Source organism: Astatotilapia calliptera, chromosome 14 (assembly GCF_900246225.1).
Source record: "Astatotilapia calliptera chromosome 14, fAstCal1.2, whole genome shotgun sequence".
In the NCBI taxonomy this organism is placed as follows: Eukaryota; Metazoa; Chordata; class Actinopteri; order Cichliformes; family Cichlidae; genus Astatotilapia; species Astatotilapia calliptera.
This window is the reverse complement of record NC_039315.1, coordinates 24,538,335-24,564,591: the sequence shown is the minus strand read 5'-3', so window position 1 is coordinate 24,564,591 and position 26,257 is coordinate 24,538,335. Positions and strand designations below refer to the sequence as shown.

The 26,257-nt window shown below is 41.7% G+C and overlaps 2 protein-coding genes across 2 annotated transcripts; both read right to left on the bottom strand.

Moving 5' to 3' along the window:
* Positions 1-5,556: 5,556 nt before the first annotated feature.
* On the bottom strand, positions 5,557-10,996 carry vmn2r1 (vomeronasal 2, receptor 1). Its single transcript, XM_026192868.1, has 14 exons — positions 10,773-10,996; positions 9,965-10,256; positions 9,617-9,859; positions 9,305-9,499; positions 9,070-9,195; positions 8,726-8,910; positions 8,228-8,348; positions 7,921-8,148; positions 7,705-7,828; positions 7,250-7,410; positions 6,953-7,148; positions 6,550-6,797; positions 6,217-6,416; positions 5,557-6,081 (listed from the first exon to the last, which is right to left on the bottom strand). Exons 1-14 carry the CDS (start codon positions 10,994-10,996, stop codon positions 5,766-5,768), a joined length of 2,859 nt encoding a protein of 952 aa, XP_026048653.1. The 3' UTR covers positions 5,557-5,765.
* Positions 10,997-14,698: 3,702 nt separating this feature from the next.
* Positions 14,699-25,117, bottom strand: gmps (guanine monophosphate synthase). Its single transcript, XM_026192402.1, has 16 exons — positions 24,814-25,117; positions 23,298-23,470; positions 23,037-23,151; positions 22,590-22,687; positions 22,252-22,355; positions 21,796-21,989; positions 20,994-21,159; positions 20,180-20,331; positions 19,893-20,066; positions 19,466-19,571; positions 19,152-19,267; positions 18,364-18,489; positions 17,534-17,649; positions 17,310-17,440; positions 15,469-15,641; positions 14,699-15,284 (listed from the first exon to the last, which is right to left on the bottom strand). Exons 1-16 carry the CDS (start codon positions 24,838-24,840, stop codon positions 15,183-15,185), a joined length of 2,073 nt encoding a protein of 690 aa, XP_026048187.1. The 5' UTR covers positions 24,841-25,117; the 3' UTR covers positions 14,699-15,182.
* Positions 25,118-26,257: the final 1,140 nt, after the last annotated feature.

Below are 26,257 nucleotides of genomic sequence, written 5' to 3'. Positions count from 1 at the left end.
GCTCCTTCCACTATTAAATTAGAAGACGCATGTTGAGCCTTTGCACCTCCCAGGGGTCTCCATTTTCTCTCACAAAGTGTTTTTTTATATGTAGCAGCTATTTAATTCTCTTTTAACAAAAAAAAATTAGTAGAATTGACAGGTTAATTCATTTTATCTTTAATATGAGATGCTGGAAAGAGATAATTGCAGCTTTGAAAACGTTATAATGATTTTTTATTGCAAGCGTTTTTCTTCTCACTCCACAGGGGGGAAATAGACTGTATAAATACAGTTAGTGACAGGTGTCAGCTGCCAACACTGTGATCTTCTTAACATACGCCTGAAGTATCAATAGAAATAGAAATAGAAAAAGGAATATAGCTGTATAAACTAAATGAAATATGTCTGTGAATTACGCACATACAGATCACCAGGAGCTCAAGTGATCCTTTACACGCTTGGGTCCCTGAGTGCAAAGTATCATTTTGACATTAAGAATAACACAAATGTCATGGAAACTATTCAGAAGTGACTGGTTTCATGACGATGAAAGGTCCTTAATGGTGTTTACTGTTTACAGCCACCTGCCTGTGTAACCAGTGAGGGTAACTTAAGCTATGAGAAGAGGTGAAGGCAAGTTTTGATAAGCTTCATGTAAGGAAGTAGTATTTTGTTCTAAATTGCAATGACATGTTGTAAATTGTATGGAAAAGCAAGCAGAGACTTTCCCCATTACCCTCACATTTCTTTTTCTGCACAACTTCATTTTCTCTCCATCACACTTCTTGGCCAAGGTAGTTGTGTGATTCCCACACAAAGCAAGGATTAGAACTGATCTCTGGTCTCCCATCAGTTTAAAGTAAAAGATGCACTTAAAAAACCCTGTTTGCCCAGCTCCAGTCCAGTAGTTAACAGACATGTCTGTAAAACAGAGACAGCTATAGTTTCCTACGAGCAGGAAATCAGTGCAGCTTTCAGAGGCAATAGCAGACTGCAGCCGCAAGATGACAGTAATGTAAAGGATACATGCAAACACGCAAGCAGCTTCATGGCATTTCAACAACATTGTATATTTTAATTTATGTCTGTTTTTAGATTGAGAAATTAAGCACTGCCTTGCTTGGCTTGCTTATCATGATGGAATACCACTGCTAAAATAACATACCAATGAAATGAACAACATTTTTAAATGAGTGGAAAGTCTTATAAATAATTCGTATGCTGTTATGGACCCAGCAACATAGAGTTTGGGTCTTCTTCCTCTTTTTCTCTCCACTTCTAACTCTTTACTCCGAAGCTTCAGGTGGAATTATTGGGCTGGTTCTGCTGTACTGGCCTATGCATGGGCTCCTGGTTCCTGGTATTTAAAGGCTGGACGGTGTAGCTGTCTCTGCTAGGCTGTTCTTGTCGTTACCATGGTAATCAGGCCTTCCTTTTTACCTGTGTTTTTGGCTTTTATTCTATGGTATCGTGTGTTGTTCTCCTTCCTAGTTGTCTGCTTGGACCCCAATCTGAAAATCGGTTTACCTGGATATCCATTTACCTGAGTCTGTCTACACCAATCTGTTTATCCTATTCCCAGCTAAGGAAATGACTTACCTGTTTTCCACCTGTCTGCCTACTCTCCAGCGCTCTCATATTCTCGCCTGCCAGTCATGTAGCCTTCGGCTGCCTCTGTTCAGGAAACAACAAGTAAGCCAAAAGAAAAAACATTTCAAATTCAGCAATATTCGGTTCTATTCATCTTGGCATTTGGTATTATGCCCTTTCCTCTCAGTTTCTGAGTTTCCAGTCCCTGCCCTGTGATATATCCTACCTTGCCATTTAGGTGCATCTACCAAAACTCTTGAATGAGTTTGAACTTTGGTGACCTTGACCTCAAGGCCAAAGGTCAGGTTCTGAAAATCCTCTAGGATTTTCCAATTGACACCATCATTTAAAAATCTCAGAAGAGTTTGAATTTCAGTGACCTCGACCTCAAGGTCAGAGAGCACGTTTACTGAGAACCTACACAGACAGCCTGTTAACAAAGATAACCAAGTAAGCAATTCTGGAAATCTTGTGTAAGTCTATCTCCGTGGTACATCACTGTAATCTAAGACACTTACCTCCACAAATTCCTGTTTCCATGTCATGTGCTGTTAAATTTTGAGTTCATGCTGGCAGTTTAAAAGGTGTAGACAGACTCTGGCAAGCCCTGATCTAAATTCCTCTTTGTCTTTATTAGAGCATACCCTTCCATAACTCTTGCATGAACATGATGGTAACTGATAACTAATCAGAGCCACAGAACAAAAAACAGTCCCACCTTCTCGATCAATCAGTCATTTTCATGCTTTTGCTGTTGCAACACAGGAATTTCCCAACTTCCACCATTATGAGTATCTAGATTTTTAACTTATTGAATTTCATATTAATTAGATTTTATACGGATGGAGACATGCTAAACACTGGATTTTACATTTGGGAAGAAATACAAATGCTATAAGTCATCAGTTTGATGGCATTTAAACGCTTGTATTTATAGCAGACAGGTGTTGAAAATTAACATTTATTAAAACAACAGACTGTAATGATTTAAACTGTTCTGACAGCCTACAGATAACTGAAAACAAGCACGGACGCACGCTCAGAAGCAAAGTAAGATTAACACACATATATATGCAGTGATGCACGTGCACGCGTCTCAGTTTAGCACCAGTGTTTCTGTTCATTGTCGTCAGCTGACAATAACTTATAAACATTCCTTCCTTCACCCCTCTGTCACCAGGAGAATTTATTACCGTCCGCACCGATAGCTTTGATTGGACACAGTTCACCGTCCCCCTCCCCCCCCACACACACACACACACACAGATCAGCACATAGGTTGACGTGCAGAAAAAAATAGCAGTGATGAGTGATGATGATGATGATGATGATGATGACGGTGAAAGAGGCATAAAGCAACACAAAATATAGCTTTTTCATCTTTTGTAACACAGACATTATCAAAGCATTATAGCAGCAAACACACACAGACACATGACATCATGGTGCGCTCTGCTGTCTCTGTGCTTCCTTTTGTCTCTTCAGCAGTAAGAGGCCATCACATGCAATCCATCATAATTAATATCTCTCCATCTCATAAAAGTAGTCTGAAAAATTCATCATATCTTTTTAATCTTTCATCACTCCATATATATTGATGCAGTATGTTTTTTTACATATATCAAAAAACACACAATTAAAAAAATTTAACACTATCAAACTTGGATCGACATCCCCAAATCCCAGATCTCAATATTATCAATGGAGTGTGGGATCATCTACGAAACAAAAGGCACCCAACACCCAAAGAAAAGCTTTGAATGTCCTTTAAGAAGCCTGGAGAACTTTTCCTGAAGAACAGCGGGGACAGTGCATCACTTTCGTATATTCTGCATTTGATGGTAACTTATGCTACTCCCTTGGATTTGGCCTACAGTGTTGTCTTTACTAATGGATCACGGCAGGCTCTGGTGCTGTCCAGCTCTTCATCCTGAAGACTTGTTATTTGACGTCTGTCTGCCTTTGAGATGTTGGCTGGCTCTCGCTCTGTGAGGTTGCTGTATCTACCAGCCACTTGGCCTTGGTGTTGTGTAATACCTCACTCTCACAGATGTGTGTGTATGGGTCTGTCCTTGTGCTATTATTCCCTTGTAGCTAAGCAAACACTCTGGATGAATCTTTGGAGAACAGGCCATTCATTCTCTTGGCTTCTCTGGTATATCTCTTCAGCCTAGTGGTCAGAGCCGTGAGGCTTTGTTTGGCAGTTTCTAGAGCCTCAGTTATAGCCTTTTTGTTGTACCTCTTTTTCATATAGGACCTGTCTCTAATAACAGCCTTCTGCACTTCAGTGAACAGACTGGCTGTAGGAAGAACAGGACTCCATGATTGCCTGGCAGCAAAAATAACAGGGCTGCTAACAGCAGGTACTTATCTAGACTGTCATAACAGATATAAACTGGTGGACTCATAATGGAGCTCAGGAGGTTAAGTTCAGTGCATTTATTTACTGTGAATGACAATGGATGAAGATGGATAAGCAGTCAGAGGGTTTCAGGGCTCCAGTTCAGGTAAATTAACAGAATATGTCTTCACAGGAAAAACTCTATCTCACTTGGGAAGGATCCCCGAGTCCTGCACAGAGGGGAACAGAACAGGTAAGGTGGAAATCTAAGAAAAGCACAGCACAGACTGAGGCAAGAGTAGCCAACAAGACTCCTAAGTAGTGACCAGGTGATCACAGGATTTTCAACAGGTGAGTTTATCAGCACAGGTGTGCTGGACACACACACGCACGCACAGCTATACACAGAGATAGAAGATGAAGAGTGGAGGGATAGAGAGAGAATAGGGTGAGCCAGCACTGGAGGACCATGACACTGAATGGCAAAACAATCCTAATCATGAAGGAGCCCCACAAGGGCACAATGGCATCAAACTACCAGGCATTTACCTGCCTCTCCACAACACTGATGTCTTTATTTGAAATTTGCATGTGTAAAGTGTAAGAGCTAGTGTCTCGTGAGAATATCCTTAACGAGAGTACAAGAGACTTTTCATGGACTGCGAGAGCAGATGTCTTTCATGAAGCGTGTTGAGCTAAAAGTTTATTAAAAGTAAAAGCAACACAAGGACTTAAGGACCTCTTTTCAGGACAAGCAGTCAACGAGGTATTTGTCATTTGAGAAATGTTTTTATTTGTGTTTGGACTTGATATGTGTACTGTAAAGTTGCTAATTGGTTTGTAATGTTCACTCGTGACCAGTTCTCATGGCGTATTGGCGATGGTGAAGCTGAGGCGAGAAAGCCCAAGTAATAAACGCCCGTTTCAAAGAACCAACCTGTGTCTGTGCTGTCGTGAAGAGAGCTACAATGAGCACAACTCAGAAAGGCATTAGAAATAACGTGAGAGGGTTATTGCACCAGCTCCTGGTTGATAGAGCAGTACACCAGGGCTCTAAGACCAGGCAGACCAACCTAAGCACTGCTTGGATTGACTTCAACAAAGTGTATGACTCAGTGCCCCACACATGGATACTGAGGTACTTGGCACTATGCAAGGCTGATAGTGCGCCAGTAACATTCATCACAAACTCATTTGTACTGCGGAAGACAACACAGGAGGCCAACTCCAAGGCATCTGATCCACTTTTTATTAAAGTTATCTAGCATAATATATAAAAAAAAAAATCTACAAAAATAATAATAATGTTTCTCTTTAAGGAGAAAAATGATAATGATAATGACATAATGATAATTGTAATGATAATAACATTTATTATATTATTGAGTAATAAAATTATCCAGCAGAGGTGCACTATACATGCATTTCTGTGTTTTTTTACACGAAGCTATTTGTATGCATTTCCTTTTTAAAAATTGCAAAGTGTTTGAAAATGGTATTCAAAGAGGTTTTACAGTAACAGCCTGAACTTGTTATTATATCTACAAAATAGCTGTTTTTGGTCTATCTAATATATCACTTATTGAAATGCATGTGAAGGTACACACATTCAGTCTATTTAGGTATTTAGACACGTACATAATTTTGCATGAATACTTGTGGATCCAAAAGAAATATATATATCTTTTTCAGAATAAAATATTTTGCCCATTAATTATAGAACAAGCATGATGATGTGATCAACATGACTAGAAAGCCTAATTAGCAGCAACAGCTGTTCATTGAGTCAGTGGCACAACTTCTGTCTACATTATTTTTACATTTGTGGCTAACTTTAGTTATTACTTCGCCACTAGTCATCGATAGCAGTGGTTGCAATTGTAGCCTCAGTTGCAGTCGTAGCGAGAGACGCTGACGTCCCAGTTGAGGTTCCATCTTTAGGTTTGGGTCGGGGCTTCATCAGCTCCTCCTTATTGCGATCAGGTTTGATCAAAAGGATGTAGCACTTAGGCAAGAAGATGCAGGTTAGCAGGCCAAAGCTGGAAGCCAGGATGGCAAAAATCTGAACGGCAACCATGAACTTGCCACGGGTGCTGAGGTAAGCCGGGACAAAAGAGATCCACACGATGAAGAAGACCAGCATGCTGAAGGTAAGACATTTTGCCTCACTGTGAAAGTGTTTAAAAAGAGAACACAATTAATGTGATGAATATATAAATGACATTGTGTGTTATGAAATATTTCCCCCACAAGAAAAATTAGGGTGTGCATTGCTAATGCTTAACTTTCCTTGTGTGACCTACCTGACATAGTCCTCCAGTTTGCGAGCTATGAAGGCAAAGATAAAGGCCAGCAGAGCCAGCAGGATGTCATAAGCAAAGATGCAACAGATGAAAACCACTGAGCCTTGATCGCACTCAAGAATGATCTTTATATTCTGACCAGAGGTGTTCTTGACGGGTTGTGGAGGTAGGACAATGAGCCACACTGTGCACGCTATAGCCTGGGAAGAAGGATGTTAATGTCCGCTATATTTCCACATGGTTTTATGTTACAAACATTTAGAGGTCAGGGACAGATGTCGTATTTTACAGCTGATTAAGGTTTACCCCCACTGATGAATTATTTATGTTTACCTGTATTAATGTAGCTACAGCAGCTATTGCCCTCTGGTGAGCACGGGTGAGACGGTCGACCTCAGGGATAGGAGGGGCACTGGTGTCATTGTGGAGAGTGTTGGTTACGATGACATCAGGACTGCCATCATTCGCCGCTGCTTCGGCAGCTGCTCTTGCAGCAGCTTTTGCAGCTTTGGCAGCAGCTCTTGCTCGGGCTCGGGCAGCTTTCAGCACCTGGGCTCTCAGCATCAATACTGCTGCCTTACCTGAAAGAAAAAAGTTTACTGTGAACACACAGATTGCCTTTTTGCCCCTTATAGAGAAAATCTCAGTGATTTTATTTTGTCTGGATCAAGGAACATAAAAAGGTTAAGTAAGCTATAAAAAAAAATGGAAAAAATGATTTCAATTGGTCACCAACCAATTATGGAGGAAAGGCAGAGGGCGAATCCTAGAGCCAAGGCTACTTGACTGGTCATGCAGCTCCAGTGTTGTGGCTCTCCGAGGAAGACGATGGAGCAGAGGAAGGTCACCACCAGAGAGAAGAGCAGTGAAAAACTCAACAGTGTATCGTTGGCTTTCACCAGAGGGGTGCCAATGTGCATAATAAACAATACCTGGGAGAAAAAAATAAGAAGTTTAACTTTTTTTTTTTTGCTTGTTTCCTCTCCACATCGGAGCTTCTCTCAGGTATAATTTTGTGTTTGGCTTTTCTCACCCCGACAGCGATGGTGACTAAAGCTCCAAAGGCAGAAATGGCAATAAGAGTAATTCCCAGTGGTTCTCCAAAGGCCAGGAACTCAATGAGTTTTGGTACACAGGCGTCATGAGCCGCATTGGACCAGAAATCGCCAGTGCAAAGGATGCATTCACGAGCATCTGTGATAAAGGGAGGCCAAGTGTAATACGAGGGCATCAGGACCATGTTTACCATAATCTACATGTGCTAATGGTGTTGGGTCTATTTCAAAATTCTTGAGTTTTAAATTATCAACAGTGACTGTAACACGCAGTGTAATTCTGTGTATTTCTAAATGTGAATGTTAGATAGGAAGCACTTAAAGCATGAATGTGTGAATGAGGCAAGTTGTACAAAGTGCTTTGAGTACTCAAGTAGAGTAGAAGAAAGAGCCCATGTACCATTTAAGAAATGTGGTCCTGTTGTTTACTGACCAGTTGTGTTGCTGATCTCTCCGTCAGCACAGGGAATGCAGTCAAAGCAGCAGACCGGCTCTCCCTGTCGAATCCCCTTCCTGGTGCCCGGCTGACAGTTCTCACTGCACACTGACCGAGGAGGCTTTCACACATAGCAACAGAAATACATGAGCTACCGAATCATAATCTAAAAGGAGCATATGCTAACTTCTTCTTTATCGATATACCGCTGACCTCCAACATGTCATTGTTCCACACGATGGAGTCGTTCATTATGGTCATCCTGTTCTCTGGAGCTGCAGAGCCATTGTAGTTCCCCACAGTGACATAAGATATCTCCCCATTATTATTGACCTGCCAGTTGATGATGTCATAGAAGCCGTCCACATCTCCGTCGTTAAAGAAGATCTCCTCCCCTGTGTTTGGCATTTTGAAACGCACATTCTTCACGTAATACATCAGCTAAGGAGGAGAAAAATTGAGGTTTAAGTAGCAAAAGTACAATACGCACACACGTGACCTCATTATTGCACACGTTTACCTGCCACGGCTCAAAGTTGTTGATGTCAGCACATGTTTTCCCGACAAACGGCCCTTTTCCGGGTTCACAGTGCTCCAGGTTGTGCAGGGCGTTGGCTACAGCATACACAGCTTTGTACACGCTGCGTGAAACAGTTTCTTTATTATTATAAACATTACCACCCTGCTACAACGAGACAACAAAAGGACAAATGTGCCTTTTCAGAATTAGTACCTTGCTTACTTTGGAGCTATTTTCTGTGGTAGAAACAGTTCACAGGAAAGCTGCACACACTGCACTGAGTGAATGATTCACACAGGGCTCACTGCTACTGAGGCTTTACACACAGAACTAAAATAGATAACTATAAATTGCTTTCAGGAGCACTGTGCGACAACAGCAACAAAGTTTTCTCAGTGTATGCTGCAACAGTAGCACATTTAATTGTCTGGGTTATGGTTATATATCAGTTGCTGTTTTTGGTTGTTTGTTTTTTGAGCGGTGGCATTGTGAGCTGACCTGTAAGTGATTCGTAACTGAGAGATGTCAGAGTACGTGTTGTTGAGTTGTGCCACAGACTCCTGCCCGGTACACAGCCCATCAGGCAATCCTGTCACTGTCCTGGACAGTGTGCCGTTCACGTACGTGGCCCTCTGTTTTGCCATTCTCATAGCTTTGCTGTAGTCCAACGTGCAGTTAAACAGCTGCAAGGCAAAAGTAAAATCACAAAATTGTTATTTTGTGGGGGATCTGTTTAATTGTCAGTGTTTTCACTGAAGGTTCATCATTCACAGTTTAATTATCATTGCAATACTGATTCTACCATGTAGATGTTTGCAAGTTCCTAAGGTTAACAAACACACCGTCTCCCAGAATTCCTCAGTGAGCAAGTCTGCATAGGGGTCCAGATTCAGTAGATGATGCTGAAGACCGGGGATGTCAGCCCTCTTCACCCCAAAACCCAGGGTGCCGGCAAGGATTGAGCTCACCTGGATAGAAGCATTCAAATAATCAAGCTAAGCTCAAACATTAAAATTTGGTCCAGACTGGTTTAAACTTTCTGGATTTCTTTTGGTCATCAGTCAGCTGTTTGCTCACCCCAGGTGGCCGGCTGATGAGAGCGGAGGTAATCCAGGCCTCGCTGGCGATCCAGGTACGGTTGGTCACATTGTTGCGGAGCAGCTCACTGATGAGAGGACTGAGGTCCACGTCAGATGAAAAGACCACAATGATTTTGGCTGTGGAGTCAATTACAGTTTGAACAATGCGCTGGATGGCCTCTGGGGAATGCACCTAAAGTCCAAAGATCAGAGTACAAATTTTTTTAGCAGAAATGAAACCCCTGTGTGAACTAACAGTTGGTTTAGGGAAATAAAGATTGACTGGCAAAACTGACTGAAATCTGTCTACCTTGGGCAAGGTCTCAGAGAAGGAGATGCAGACGCCAGCTTGCTCAACCTGGTCCTTGAAGTCTTTGATGCCGTACTTGCCGTAATCATCATCAGCAGCTATGCTGCCCACCCAAGTCCAACCAAAGTGTAGCACCATCTTGGCCATAGCCGTAGACTGGTGCTCGTCATTGGGAATGGTCCTTAAGAAGGTGGGGAACTGGAACTTACTTTTCAGAGCAGAGCATGTCGAACAATAACTGACCTAAAGACAAGAGTACGAACACACTGTTGCTTTTTGCCTGAACTCTTTATCTTTGTTCATTTTCCTTAACTTTATCAAATTTTTTGACACGAGTGTCAGGCTTACCTGCGGAAAATGATAAAGTCCCAGGATCCTGGCAGTCGCGATGGACAGATCCGAGCCCCCGGCTCCCACTAGAGCAGCCAGCGGCGCTCCATCGCCGCAGCGGTAGTTGGGTACAGCTTCGTCTTGGCCTGTCAGGTAGGTCAGGGTGCCCTCCACAGCCTTGGAGATGGTGAAGCAGGAGTCGTAGATGACGTAACCCAGGTCAGTTTTGGGAAGCAGGTCGTCCCTTGCATTAATTTCCTTGATGGCAAACAACATGGTCTGTGCCCAGCGGAAGGTACGAAAGTTAAACCTACAGGATGATAAGTGACGAAGGAACAGCAGATTAATAAAGATCAGCCAGTACAAACAGTAGTGCAAGAAAGAACCTTTCTTTCAGTTAATACAGGTATTCAGTGTATGCAGAAAATGACAATACATGAAAACCAACTAATTGCAAACCATTTTAGTCTTGTGACATTATAATTTAAACTAGCCCTTAATAAATTTGTTGATTATTGTTGTGTGCTACACTTTGTAGGCCTGCCTCCATAATAATATGGCCTGCTGTAATTAATTGGCCCCAGAGGTGTTACACTACTCCGTCTTGATTCTGTTATAAAATTATGAAGCCAAGACTCCCAGGAGTAAACTGTCAGGTAGGAAAGTACTAAAATTAGGATACTTTAATAAAATTTCTTTATTCATTTAAGATCCTAAATAAGTTTTCAAGTTTAATTTTAGTTTGTTTAATACCAGCGCCCTAAGCTAGAAGACTAACCCAGCATAGCAACGATGATGAAAAAAGACATAAACATGCCCGACTCACCCCACACAGCCTGAGGAGAGAGGCACACTCGAAGTGTTGCCCTTGTTGGAAGCAACGCGCTTGTGAACAGGAAACATTCCCCCAACCACGACAGTCTTCTTTTCTACGTCCTTATAGCCGCCCAGGTTGAACTTGGCCTTCAGCTTGCATGTAGATTGTGCCGAGAGAGGTCTGAAGATGCAGAAAAGGGCACACAATCCAAGGAAAAAGAGTTTGATGTCCATGCTGTGTAGACGCAGACAGGGGTTGTGAGCTCTAGTAGCTGTAGACAGCAAATGGAAGCAGAAATGTTCGACAGGTGTCTTATCTGCTCTCTGGGGAAAAGTGCTGCACGAGGCAACCTTACAGATTCAGCAGAGCAAAAGAGAAGAGGAGGGCCCCGAGTTGAAATGAGCAGTATTTTCTCAATATGAAACATGGACAAGGCCTTTTAAATTTTGATTAAACACACAAGCTTTATGCCAATTTGTCATTAATAATGTAACAATAATAATAAAGTAGGCGTGCTTCAAATCCAAAGGCTGCAAACAGGTTTAAATCTCTTTTAAAGAAAAAAATCTGGACTTTGGGTCCACCAAAGATTCACAAAAAAACAAACACATCAACACATCTGCCTCAAACTCCTGGAAACATCCCATCATTTAATTTCGTTTATCTCTGCGCTCTCTGTATGAAAATACCAAGCAGTTCATTAGTCTGTGCTGCAGATAAACCGCCACCGGCCAGGAGTTAATTGGCAGCTGCATGTGATAACTTGTACAGTCTCTATGCAATACTACAACGCTGCGACTGTTTCTAAAGCGTCCCTTGTCCCCTGCGTACGGGTCTGGGTGTGTTGATGGGTGACTGTCTGCTTGTCTGCTCATGTTTCTCAGTCAGAGGGGAGCAGCAAACACCTGAACCCCTGGCACGCAGAGGGACGCGTGTTAGGGAACGATGGTTGACTGCGCACAATAGGTCCATAATAAAACTAAATTACACTGAAGCCCATTACAGTCTAAAGCTTTTATGTGTGACTGTGTTAGTACATTAAGTAATATTAAAGTGAGGAAAGCAGCAATCTAAAAGCTCGTATATTTGGTTGTGTTGCATTTACAGTTGAATGATGAAACTTGGCCTCAGGGGTCTGTGCGTGGGAGCAGGAGTGTGTGATTAGGTCTTTGTGATTTGTTTCAGAATGATGCTGATGAGATCGGCAAGAAATCAATTGTGTGTAACTATTTACATTAAATGTTTCAAATGTGCTGTGTAGGTTTCAAAAGCACATTTGTTCATTTTGAAGAAACTTAGATGTGACGAAAGATAAGGTAGTCATGTGAAATGAACGCCTTTATAGGACTGTATGTACTCCTGTGAAAAGTTTGTACATCCCACCATGACTCAGCAGCTTTTAGATCAACCCTCAGTAGCAAGAAGTTGTACTGATCGTTTTCTATATCATCAGCATTGTGGAGGAATTTTGGGCCACTGTTCTGTAAAATGTTGCTTCAGTTCACTGAGCTTTACAGTCACCTTCTCTTTTTCAGATATTCTTTTGTAGATTTGATTTAAAGTTGATTAAAAGACTGGGGGGGGGGGTTCAGGTAGCTGCAAAACAAGCCCAAATCACTCCTCTACCGCCGTGCTGAGCAGCTGATATGCTGCGTCCACTGTTCTCAATTGATCACAAAGTCCTGTGATTTGGTCCTAAGGTTTGACCTTGGGGTGAATTTTCATGGATATTCACTCTTAAGATTGTGGGATCATGTTAACACAAACCTGATGCAGCCCAGCAATAACTTTGCAGCTCTTTTGTTGTAAATGAGCATGTTAACATTAAATAACCCACCTATTTACAAGACAGATCAAGAGCATCTCAAGTTGCCCTTAAGAGTAAAAAGTGCATTTTAAAAACATGACTCGAGTTTTTGCCTGCTGTCATAAGCGACAGCAGGTCTTTTGCTGTCATAAAAGACCTGCTTTTGCTTGGATTCTTTGCAACTGCAAGAATCCAAACAGGTGCTTGGATTCTTGTTTTGGTTTGGCAGGCCAGAGTAATGTCTGAAAATACAAAGGCCTTGAAATTGTCAGCAAATTATCCTTTTGCCTGAGATTTATTTAGTTAGATGATTATTATGAAAAAAAACTTTTTAAAACTGCACTTCTTTTTTTTTTTTTTTAGCAATTTTCACTTTGTGGACCAACTGGGCCTTTTGGCAGGTCATGTTTATTAAGCCTGATTTTAGGAATAAGATGGGTTAATATAAACTGCAGACTTCCACTTTAATTTTAAAATATTAACTAGAATTTTGTTTATTACAGTATTCTGTTGACTTTTATATCTCTGTGGGTTAACAATTAGTGTTTTACTGCATTTTTATTAGAAATGTATCAGTGCTTTTTTTGGGTGTGTACCCACTAAAGGTAATTGTGTAAATTAAAAATGAATACAGAAATCTGAAAGGCAAAACAGAAATTGTTACAAATAAGACGCTTTTCATAGAAGTGGTAAGTTTCAACATTGAGATCTTTATTAAAGCTCAGTTTTCCATTGTACAAATGTCATAGTTGAAACTGCATGCAGTGGCTTGGTTTGAGGCACGTTACTAAGGAGAATGAGCATTGTTGACTAAAAACACACAAACAGAAAAATAATAATCGGATGTAGAATTGCATAACTTAATCTCATGGATATTTCAATCAAATTGAACTACAAAGTCATATGTCCATTATTAGCTATTGTTTTTTGTTTTTCTCGTTTTAAATTGGAGACACGTAACATAAACACAGATGTATAAAAAGGCAGAACAGAGGGAAGGACACTGCAGTTAAGACAAGTTTGGGGTTTTTTTTCTCCCCCTTTCATTTTGCATGAGGAGTACTTTGCCACTAAAGGTTAAGGGTATAAGAGGGATGAGAGGCACAAAAAAAAAAAAAATAATAATAATAATTCTGGAGGCATGAGCACCACCACATCCGAGTGACACTTCTGACGTGATACCACACACTTTAAAAACTCAGTTAAACCTGAGCGCCGCATTCACTGAGGTCTAAACGACTGGAGACTAGAGACTATGATACGCCGAACGCTCTGACAGCACAGAACGCAGATAAACAAAAGCAGTAATGCCTTTCTGAAACACTGAACTTTAGTCAAAGATGGCAACAGAGGGCGAGGACCTTTGACACGACAAGGGTGACACGATGTACGGGGATGAAGTTTCCACTGGATGTGTGATTTGTTATGTTGATAAAGCACCCAGGCTTGAACGGGCGATCGACAACGAAATGTGCAAAAGTTTTTGCCCTCGCACAACAAGAGCAACAAAAATCATGATGAGGTGACACCAGCAACCGACAAAATGTGGCTATAAACTCTACCGTAGTTATAAGTTATTAGACCTCTTGCCTTTTTCTTCTTCATAAAAAGCATACATATTGCAGCATGAGGAGAAACTGTTATATCCTCAGAGTCCAGGTCAGGTCACACCAAAAAAAACAAAAACAAACAAACCCCAAAGTAAAACAACAGAACAGGCACGTACAAAGTTATCCGTCATATTGGCCTCCTCCACAGCTGCACATTAGTCCGTATACTGAAGCTATTCTTGGGTCGACTGCTGCCCACAGGGGCGACAGCAGCAGCTCGTCAACGATGTTAGCTTCGTCAAGAGCCCACAACATTACAGATCACTACAGCAAACTACTTATGTCAAAGCAAAACAAACAATTTTTCTTTTTTTTTTTAATGTTGATTGGTCACATAGCTCATCTGTTCAGCTGTACTTCTGTTCACACCACCTTTGGTAGGAAGTGAAATGAACAAATCAGATCGTCTCAGGCCGAGAACATTCTCACCTACAAGAATTTAACAAAAACATCTGAAGAAAAAAGGGCTATAGATTTTTAACCCCCACCCCTTCTGTTTTCTTTTAATAACACTACCGTTTACTTGCTTTCATGTTTTATTCATCCTGAGGCACAACACCAAGTCCACTCACTGAACTTTCACAGCTTCTGGCCACCTGGAAGTAGCAATTTACCTTTTCACTGTAGCGAGGAAATACACTGTTGTACATGAAGGTTTTTAAAAAACAAAACAAAAACAGACAATATATTATCAATAACCAAGATTTATCAATGCCTATCGCCAAAAATATTAAGACCGGGGTAGAGTGGTGGGGAGAGCAGAGCAGTAGTGGCTTTGTGTGTGCGCCTGTCACAGTACAGTCTGCCTTCCGTGGGAATGTTAAAGATAAGGGAAGAGATGGGGGAGGTAGCAGAGGGAGATTGGGAGGGGATAAAGGTGGAAGGACAGAAAAGGAGAGCAGTTCACCAGCCCTCACTGATATCTATTGTGTTTGTGCACTGGGTGTGTGTGTGTGTGTGTGTGTGTGTGTGTTCTCTACACTGTGATGTCATGTTTGCATTTTATTCCCACTCTGTGGTGCCAGGTGGTTTGGAGGTCAGATCATACATGACTCTGGAGATACCTGGGATCTTCTTGATCTCATTTACCATCTTCAGCACCACCTGATGAATCAGACAAGACAAAAAAAACAAAAACAAAAAAAAAAAAACTCTTAAAAACACACAAATAAAGAGAATTTAAATAATTCCTGGATCACTCATTTCCAATCCTGAAAACCAGAATTAGGAGCCATGAAGGTAAGATATGCAGAAAAATATTAGCTGTAAAGGTTTAACAATGGTATACCTCCTCTGGGATATGGTTGCCTGGCATAGCAGGGATTCCTGTCATGAAGTCGCTGGTGATGAAGGTACGAATCACCACGGAGCGCCGGCATGATGGCTGCTTTTGCAGTGGGTCACGGTCAAAGTGCAGGGGGGTGAGGATGATCGGCATCTGGCTGATCTTCCCAGAATAGCCTGAAGGGAGAAACAGATGTTAAGCATAAAATAGCCAAAGGAAACAAAAACTTGGCAGAAAAGACAGAGCATTGTTGTTGACAAACTCCGTAAATCTGCTGATCTAGGCTTGATCGTTTTGATAACACCATTAAGGTTTTTGTTTTGTTTTTTTGTTTTTTTAAGGACAAAGAATGCTTTCATAGCAACAAGCAGCAGAAATAAGGTTCCTCTGAAGGGTGGATGGGCTCTCCCTGAGCGACACAGTGAAGAGTTTGGTGATTCAGGAGACGCTGAGAGTAGAGGTGCTACTCCTACTACTCCTCCACATCAAGAAGAGCCTATTGAGGTGGTCACCTCCTGTGTAAGGTGTTCCAGCTGGGAATATCCTATTCTGAGGAGGTCCCTGGAGAGATTATTTCAACTGGCTGGCCTGAGAACTACTTGACGTTTCCCCAGATAAGATGGAGGAGGCAACTGACAAGAGGGAGGTCTGGGCTTCCCTACTTGCTGCCCCCACGACCCAACTTCAGATAAGCGAAAGAAAATGGCTGGATAGTTTATTGTAATTTGTCATATTTTAATATTATGTGATGCTTTTATATATTTAGCATTGGTTTAATGCTAAATCATACTCTGGTTCAGACCAAAAACATCACACTGAGACCATTTGGAGGAGGTGGTCTTGGTGCAGTTCCAAACAGACTCCAGAGTGGTTTGTTCGTGTCGTGAACATGATCCGACCAAGATCTGAACCAACTACCAGCGGTGCGTTACACCTTTGAACTAAAAACTTGTAACTGTTACACCTGTTCTGTATTCTCAATGTGGGAAGGAACTATAAACGTGCAAAGGTCTGTACAGGAGACCGTGAAATGAACGTAAATTCTCCGTTCTCTCACAGCATCTTCTTCCTGTTTCTACTTTTGTTGCTCCCGCCCCAGACACATCTGGCCAATGAGGGAACTCAACATTCTCTCTGTGACACATTTTGGTTTGCTTGGAGTCCACTTGCACTTTTCGCTGTGTGAAAACAACCAAACCACAGGAAAAAAAATACAAGTTTACAAACTCATCACCTCTTTCTGTCCACAGGAAACCAACTACAGCTTTGAAAACACACCCTTAGACTAGACTCTTTTTTTGTTTTGTTTTTATCCCCCCTAGCAATTACTTTCTTAGTTGCTATGAACGTCCCCAATTTGAATAATAATTTGAATTATAAAGACTAAAACTAAAGTTATTTCCTGTATATTTTATTAACACACAATGTCATTTCATTTAGTTACAGGTTTTTCTGAAAATTGGTCTTAATTCTTATATCAGTTAACTAAAATGTAAACATGCCTAGTTTAACTTTTACTTTAACAGTAGAACTACACAGCAGATCTGATGATGGTCACATGGTATATGCTGGTATGGCAGAAAGCATCACTGCAAATCAATGCAACACTGTTTTATCCTTAATGAAACATTTCTAGCCTGACAGGAGTAATCTCTTCCTGGAGAATGTGCTTCCTGTTTTAAATGAATAAATCTACCATCTCTACTACTTGTCTTGATTTGATTTGTTTTCTTCTTTGCGATAACAATGTTTGTTTGGGGTATTTTCCCCTTTTAAATCTTCATCTTCAGTCTTAAATATTCTAAAATAGATGAGGTTTTAAACATTTGAAAGCGTGCACTTACCAGACTCTCTAAGAATAGAATGAGCTACAAAGTCAGCCTGTCTGAGCGTGCTCAGAACACCCGTGGTCAGGAAAGTTGGAGTAATGTCTGTTGGCGGCTCCTTCATATGAGACCCAAATACATACACAACTCTGGAAAAAAAGAAGAGAGGCGTGAATGAATCTAAGTGTTTTGCCCGGTTGTCCACTGAGGGTGGACGAATGAAACCTGATTTTATGACTTACCTATTGATGTTATGGCACATGCGAGGGATGAGTCTGGCCAGGAACATGAGCGATTCCCAGTGTGGAGATTCTTTACTTGTGACACCGCACACATAACTGTAGGACCGGCAATCACCCTGAGACAGGAAATGTTCTTATTCTTACCATCTAGCCAAAAATCAACGTGTCATACATGTTATAAAGTATGAAAGGCATTTTGTTAAAATTTGTTTTCGTGTGACAAAACTAAAAGTTTCTAAATAACCTGTCAGCTTCCACTTTTAGAAAAGCCGCTAAAAGCTGCCAGTGTTTGCCCACAGTCTGTCCCATTTTGAGGTTGAGGGCAAATTTAAACCTCTGGCTTCAGACAGGAAGTACTAACAGACACCTACACACTGTCTGACTGCAGCGTTGTGGGTGAGGAAAGTAGTGGTGACTAATTCAACATTTTTGGCATATTTAACGGTAACTACAGGACACACCCTCCACAGACGACAGGGAGAAAGACTCTAAAACGGAGAATCTGACACTCTTTGTTTGGGTGTCTTGGTCCTGTGGCTGACCACTTAATTACAGTTATAACGCAGAAACAGACAAACAGCTGGCAACATATACTTTGTCAAGTTTTCACTGGACCTGAGAACACTTGGATTCTCCACATTATCTTAATCTTGACTAAAGATAAATACATGAGATTTTTACAAAATCACATGGGAAAGATGTTTACATTAATATCCACAAATTGTCAATAAAACTTACATTTTCTTACTGACCAAAACATATGCCAGCAGTTTCTGTCCAATGTCTTTTCCTATTTCTTTAACGGTATGTAATTTGATCAGCTGTCTCACCTGGACACCAACAGTTTTGATGGGCAGCAGGAAGGCATTGAGTGAATGAAGGCTGGTGATCTGCATGAGCTTCTCCTCCTCTTCATCTGATATGCACGACTTGACTCTCTGCAGCAAGGCATGGGGCTGGAGAGGAGACGGGAATAAAAGCACCTTGTAAGTGTGGAACTGAAAGACAGCAGCCGGCAATATACAAACCGCTGAAGCTCTGACGATGTGACTAGTAGTTTTCAACAACACTTTATCAATTTCAAACTTTGCAAAATTTTTGCTTGCTCTTTCATCAAATGACATACCAATATCCTCCTTCACGAGCTTACAATATGTCCATCAGCCCTGTCAGGAGATTTTATTTACCCACAAGTGTAAATTCATGAGTATGAACTGACCTGTATCTAGCACAACATGGCTAGGAGTGAATTTGGGGGGGAAATGTATTTGTTGGAAGCCAAAATTGTAACTGAAAATAAAACTTTATCGATTGCCCAAAACAACTGAAGTGATAAAACTAGCTGAGGAGTGTTTCCAGTGATTATCAGTAAAATTAGCAGCAAGCTTCAGAGCAAACATAGAGCATACAATCTGCTGTGTTAGTTCAATCTCCTCAAAGCATGTTTGGAGGTTTGCCATCCAAGCTTATCACATCGCAACATTTGAGTTAGTGTGCGACATCTTGCAGTTATCTGTAACTTCACAAGTAAAAACAGTGACAAGATGCATTATGATAATAATACAGACAAATGATATCAGACTGCTGGGATTTCGCTGTACATCAGCATTTCCTTTACCTTTTTGACACTTGCAGAGAAGTCTGTAATGATTTTGAGAATGTTGTTTGTTTCAGCAAAATCCTTACAGATGTAAGGCTCCTCTGCACAAATCACTCTGATGGACAAACCAGGACCTAGAGAAAAAGTGGAATGACCGTCACTTTGAGCAAATGAAGGAAGTGAGTCTTTGAGTGTCTGACTCAGTAATTATATTTACACTTTTAGCAAATGAAGGCTGCAAAGCTTCTAGTGTGACTCAGTAATTATATTTACACTTTTGTAAAGTTCAGTCAGAACAGTCACATTATAGGCCTGTGAGTTTATGTACTTGCCAGGGAAAGGATGCCGAGACACAATCTCTTCTGGCAGGCCAAGCTCTCTCCCCAGTGCTCTCACCTCATCTTTATGGAAATCTTTCAGCGGTTCGATTACTTTTCCCTGGAGGATTACAACAGACAAGAATCAGCAATGCACAGTGAGCGGGCTAGCGTTATGGCTAGGTGTCAAACAGCTGTGCATTCACAAGAGGCTGCACATAACAACAAACAGCAAATAATCCATGACAATGAATACGCTAATAAGACAAAGACGCGTCAGTAGTGTTGTGAGCTGGAGCATAAGCGATGTAAATGTTTTGTGCTTCTTATTATGATTTCAACTCCAATAAAGCTCTCCTTGAACCATGCATCTACGTCATTGCAAATAATATGGCTATAAACTGAAGTAGCTAGCTAAGAAGGTTAGGGAAATTAGATTTACCTCATCTCTGAGTTTGCGGATGAGCTCAGTGTCGTTGTGGTGTGTTTTGATGACCTCTGCTTTACCACTGGCGAGGTGAGAGGCGCTCTCAATAAGATCAGGCCTCAAGGTACCCTGTGCCAGAAAAACCTCTTCTGGTTTCAGATTCATCTCTCCAATCACTTCATTTGCCACCTGTGATGTAGGACAATTCATACAGTCAGAACAGTACGGTGGCAGAGAAAAGAACTTAAATGTCACCATCAATAAATAACACTTTCCAATAAAGTACTCAAACTTATCCTCACTTTGACAAATGTGTCTCCAATAATTTTCCTTTTCTCCTCAGGGTTGGTGGTCATATTCAGTGTTTTACTGATGCGTTTCCGCGGCGTCCTGTCCTCCTCAGAGATGGGAAGAGTTGTTGTTCCATTATAGAAGGTGTGCGCTGCATTTACCACTGAAGGAAGACGAACCACAGGGTTAACAGCAAAACAAAAACTCAGTCCCAACTTTACTTTCACTCTCAGGTGTAAGCTTGTGGTTTTCTTACTCAACTACAAAGCTGAATAGGATAAAACTGGTGTGGTGGAGGAGGGTGACCAAAATAATAAAGCAACAAGGAGAAAGGGATCTGGCTTTGGCAGATAATGTTTTCCCAGAATGCACCTGTGTTTACTGATGTAAGCGGTTTTCAGACAGGTCACAACGATGGCACCATGGTTGTCTGAAAATTATTATTTGCAGTGGCTTATGCTGTGCAGCCAAGGTTTGTCACTCCAGTGAGCAAAGAAGGTCAAAGTTTAACCATCTTTTAACTTTGTAACCGCTGTGCACTGTAATGAATATCTGTGCATCTGTGCAGCTGGTGAAAACAGAGCCGTTCAGCCAGCAGCAGGTACAGAAGACTGCTGGCCTTTTTTTAATAAACAAATATGCGCTTTAGTCACAACATTTTGGAAAGGGTAACTCCATAAAGTGAAAACTATTCAAAATAAGAACCTGAACGTATTAAAAGAGTGCAATTAATTCAGAAAAAAAAATAAATAACGTGTGATAAAATTGAATTTCAAATAAATACCTCATGTACACGCTTAAGAACTGCAGAATTTGGATCCCTACCTTTGAGTTTGATTCCCAGCTTGGTCAGGGCCTCCTCCACGCTCTGACTTTCTCTCTTCCTCATGAAGCCGTTGTCGATGTGAACTGCTATCACCTGGTCCTGGTTCAGAGCTTTGTTCAGGAGGGCTGTGCAGACTGTTGAGTCTACTCCACCACTCAGCAGCACCTGCGAGTATCATCAGAAAGAAACAGTGTCTCAGAGATAAAGCTGAGCAAAGATTAAATCTGATTCTTCACCACCTGGCCCCAATTTTCACAACTCAGAGTACCCACTAATTATCTGCAAACGTGTGGCTTATATTTATTTAGGCTTCTTGTTTTATTAGTCATACACACATCTGGCGTTTCATCTGTTGGCAGGCTGTTAAATATTAAGCCTAAGAAAGAGAAGATTAAACCTGCTCCTGGAAATGATCCAAAATGCTGTACTCGCTGCAGGAACACGCTACAGCAGAATGAGAGTATTGTCACAGATATTACCAACTATCCCACACACTGTACAGCATAATATCAGTACTTTAAGCCCATTTTCCACACTCAATTATCGCCTTCACCCTCCCCTGAGATGAAACCCAGTTTGAAGCCACTCTGGGAGTGGGCTACCTTCTTTTCAGATGCAACAGGGTTTAATTTGAGAGTTTAATTGGTTCTACTTAACTTCCCACCATTGCTACTGCCATTGCCTCCTGAGCGACTACCACACTTCACTGTCAGCTTTTTAGCTTCAGCCTTTTAGTTAAATCATCTCCCACAGTAAATATTCAGTAGTTTTGGTCTCCCCCCCCCCCAAATCATCACTCACCAGCACTTTCGACTTGTCTACTTTTTCTCTGATCTCACTGATGCAGGACTGTTGGCGGCTCTGAACGGTGAAGTTACTCGTGCAGCCCGCAATCTCAAACACGAAGTTACGCAACATCTCCATGCCTCGCTCCGTCAGGTCGACCTCAGGATGAAACTGCGTCCCATACAGCTTTTTCTGCTCGTTAGCGATCCCTAAAGAGAAAACAGAGATGTTTTAAGGGGCTCATTTAGTAAGCTTTAAGAAAAAACCAAGAGTTTAGATGTCGGGGAAAAGCACTTTTACCCAGAACACAAATTAGCATCATCTTCAAAGGCTATGTGAGATGTAAATATATATGATACAGCCTCAGGCTTACTTAACATAAAGTCCAAATAAAGCTGCTTTTGTAGTTTACCATAATATACTTGTGAATTATATTCAACAGGATTGACGCATTTCTTGTGTCCTGCTCACCAGCAATGATGTTCCCTGATTGGGCCACCACTTTAAAGCCATCTGCCACTTTATCCACACTGTCTCCATGGGTCAGCAAGACTACTTCTTCCTTCTGAAGACCTCTGATAGGTTTAACACACACACACACACACACACACGATTCATTAAATCTACTATGCATGTTACTGTTTTCAGCACTTTGTTTATATAAGGGAAATAAAGACTACACCCTACCTTAGACTCTTCATTATTTGTGTAATAGCCCCTTTACATCAGCATGACAACAACTATGTATGTGGTCTGTACGTAGAACATAACAAAGCACTACATATCCAAGTTACAAGAAATTACAATACCTAAAAAGGGAGCAAGTGTTGTCTAGTCCAATGCTGAAGACTCCATCCTCCCTTACACTCTTTTTGTGTACCGTTCCTCCAAAAACTTTATTCATCATCTGCAACACACACACACACACACCAGAGGTAAGTAATGGAAACAGATATGCTACAGGGAGTGTAAAACTGCCTGCAATGTAAAGTAATGTACTTGTTACTTTTTTGTCTCACTGGGAAAAGAGAGTAAGTATTACTCTTCTCTTCCACCAGTGTAAAAGTACTCTTGAAGAAGGTGGTGAAGTCCCAGCTGGTGTGGGAGAGCTGAGGAGCTGGTTCAAGCAGAGTGACAGTAACGTGTTGCTACTTAGAGGCAATCTGTGTAAAAAATGTTTTCTTGACAAGAGCCTTGTGGAAGTAGACTTGGTTTTCTTAAGAATACAATCACAGTTTATTTTATTGTGTGCATACCTGCATCCCATAGCAAATCCCAAGGACGGGCTTTCCTATAGTGAATATGGCAGGGTCGAACCAGGGGGCATCTTCCGCATACACAGACGCTGGACCTCCTGAAATAATTATTGCCCTGAGGCATGAAACACAAAGAAAACAATCATGTAAAACTGCATTATAAAGCACTTCAAAGCTTCTACATTGACACAGTAGTGTGATTAAACATGATGACAGGCATGAAATAAAACATCTCAAGTAGAGATGTGTTTATGTGCTCACCTGAAGCCCTGTTCTCTGATAGCAAAGGCCGGGGTCTCTAAAGGGAGGATTTCAGAGCGTACGCACAGCTCTCTGACTCTTCGGTCAATCACCTTCCCGTACTGCGCCCCGGCATCGAGGATCGCCACCGCCCCTTCACATGACCCATTCTGCTCTGCGCTGCTGATCTCCAGCTGTGGACACGCATTTAGAAAGATTAGTGAAGATTTGCATGTGAGGTGACTAGCTTTCTAGTGGTCTAACAGCAGAAGGTAACTCAATTCCTTCTTGAGTTTACTCTCCTCCAGCGCTGTGACTCAATAAAGCCTAACATAATTGTTGCCATGTGAGCTGAAACAGAGATGGACAGCAATTTTGTGAAATGTGCTGCAACCATTCAGCCCATCACATGAATCTCACAAGTTAGACATTATCAAGACTGAGATCTCAGTATTTGAAGCAGTTCAAACTCTGATCCTCAGCACTCATCTATATGCAAATGTTATTTATTTAAACGCATGCATGCTCTGTGGGAAGTGTGCCATCCAGTCTACAGTGAATTAAATTCAGTAATTTTTTCTTTATAAACAGCCGAAGTGGGTACACATTAGACAAACATTATCCCACGTGGTCAGTGGGAAACTTCCGCCGTAAATGTTTCTGAAAACAACTTGCTGGGTACCCCCCTCACCTCCAATTTTAACCTTTAAAGCACAACCGGTAATAACATGGGCTGAAGAAGAGTAATCACGAGAGAGAAAAAACACTATGGTTCCAGTGCAAACTTCAGCATATCAGCTGATAAGGCAGCTGTAAGCCGCTGCAATTGTTAGACAGGTAAACCACAAGTTGGCTCACACACTAGCTTCGTGACGATGTTAGCAAACTGACAGTTAACGAACGTTAGCACGAAGAGTGTGACAGCTACCGCTTGAGGTAAATTAGTTCAGCACAAGCACAATTTCCGGTTACTTAAAGAACACGGACGCTATCGTAAAACAACATTCTTGCTCTGCGGTGCTGTCACTACGAACTGTGAGCGCCCGGCCACGGCTAGCTAACAGTTTATCAGTGTAGCGAGCTAGCGCACCGCTGGAATAAACAGTAGTAACGAGCGTTAGCCTGTTAGCAGTGCTGTGAGTAGCTGCTAGGTTAGCGGAGCTATGCTAAAACCCACGCGGTGCTTGGAGCTGAAGTATCTTGGGGGTTGGGGGGTCCACCATAAGAGAAGGGCAACCCCGTTTACTGGGAAAATTAGTGAAACCTTTTTTTCACGGTTTAACATCAATTAGTTATCACGTCCGGCTTGTTAGCAGCTATGAGCAACATGTTAATGTAACACTGCAACAGGCACACACTGCTCCTCCTCAGCAGCACTGTTGATAACGTTGCATGCTCTCTTAACTTTCCCCCCCCCCCGAGGTACACAGAGGCCGAAATTAACCGGGGGGAGGACTACAGCACTAACCTGGGTCCTAGCACTAAGTCACCAGGGCTACCTTATACTGGAGCCCCGGGTATCTCCCGCTCAACTGACCTTGCTGTCTCCGTTGCACAGAGCCATGGATGACTGCCGTGTTGTGGAATGAGCTCTCCCCTTCGCCTCGCTGTCCCAGGTCTCACAGAGAGAGGGCTGCTGGTTAGCTCCTGGCTCAGCACGCCGACTACTGTTGGAAAAGCAGATTGGGCTGTTGGTTTGAAGATGTCACAGTCTCTCCTCTGGCCGGGAAATAACTTTCATAGTGGGAACAGGCTAAGTAAATATGTAGCGCGAATATGTCATGGGTGGAGCGAAAAGTTAAATAACCAGAGTAAGGGAGAAGGGCCCCCGTGGGGGCTGGGCATCTAGCTAAATTTCGTTCCTCAGCCTATCATTACTATATGTTTGTTTGGGGACTTAAAATGAGTCTATCAGTCAAAACAGACAAAAGTGTGAATTTCAGGAATAGTTATATGGTATATGCTGAAATATAAGGTAGCTCCAGTGATAACACCTCAGTCTCTGTCAGGCAGGAGCATCAAATATGTGAGAGGAACTCGCTGTACTTTAACACATCTACTGTACTAGATGTTCCAGGTGTGGGTGACATTAAACTGTTTCCATGTATTTTTCAGGCAGCTTAAAGAAGAAACTAAGAGTTACATTCACTCATTCAGTTTCCATTCATATCGCCAATAATAATGTTGCAGTGGCCACAGTTTCTATACTTATAGATTATTGCATACTTCAAAGACCAGCACCCACCCAGGCCCAACTTGCTTGCAGAAATTGCTGCTATGTAGCCATCTCTCCGTCCCCAGTTTGGATTCTCAGTCATTTGGCAACAAGAAGAAGCAATGAATGCTTCAAGGTTGCCACACTTTAAAGTATTATTTCTGGAGGCTTGATGAAAAAAGAAAAATCCAGCTCTTGGAGATCACAAGGTCAGTCACGTGTTAAGTGAAAAACGAAATAGCCATTAAATATCCCTGAGAAGGGGAGTTGGACTATTTTAAGTTGCGTGAATCTGAGAATTACTACAGTATATTCAGATGTGCTGATTTTAGCACCATCCAGTGGAAAATGTGATGAACAACATAACGTGACCAGGGGAAAATACCAATCATAGATTTGTTGTAATGTGTTGTAATGTGTCCTTTAAGGCCAGTCAGATGATGTAAACCAACCAATAAGGTAACCACTGTAGCAGTCCTCATGTGACATAAATTAATCTGCTCAAATAATCCTAATCATTGGTATGGTTTGAATAATTCACCCCAGCATATAGTGTAAAAGTAGGCTCAAGATCCCTGTCTGCAGGTTTTTGGTGATTCATATATAGTTTGATACAAGAGCCCTCTACATGACATAATTTGTGCACATTGATAGTCAAACTTTATGGGGTTACAATAGAGTAATTCAGACATATCATAGCTGCTGGCAGTGTGGAGCCCCAGAGCAGTTCAGTGTAGATTTACACCGACACAGACATTCTCACATG

Coding starts and splice junctions, on each gene's coding strand:
- vmn2r1 (XM_026192868.1), bottom strand. CDS start 10,996: ATGGACATCAAACTCTTTTTCCTTGGATTGTGTGCCCTTTTCTGCATC. Junction 9,500..9,616: donor TCTCTGAGACCTTGCCCAAG/GTAGACAGATTT, acceptor TTTGGACTTTAG/GTGCATTCCCCAGAGGCCAT. Junction 6,798..6,952: donor CTGCCTTTCCTCCATAATTG/GTTGGTGACCAA, acceptor TTTTTCTTTCAG/GTAAGGCAGCAGTATTGATG.
- gmps (XM_026192402.1), bottom strand. CDS start 24,840: ATGGCTCTGTGCAACGGAGACAGCAAG. Junction 23,152..23,297: donor ATCAGAGAACAGGGCTTCAG/GTGAGCACATAA, acceptor TTCATGCCTCAG/GGCAATAATTATTTCAGGAG. Junction 20,067..20,179: donor TTGGAGACACATTTGTCAAA/GTGAGGATAAGT, acceptor CCTACATCACAG/GTGGCAAATGAAGTGATTGG.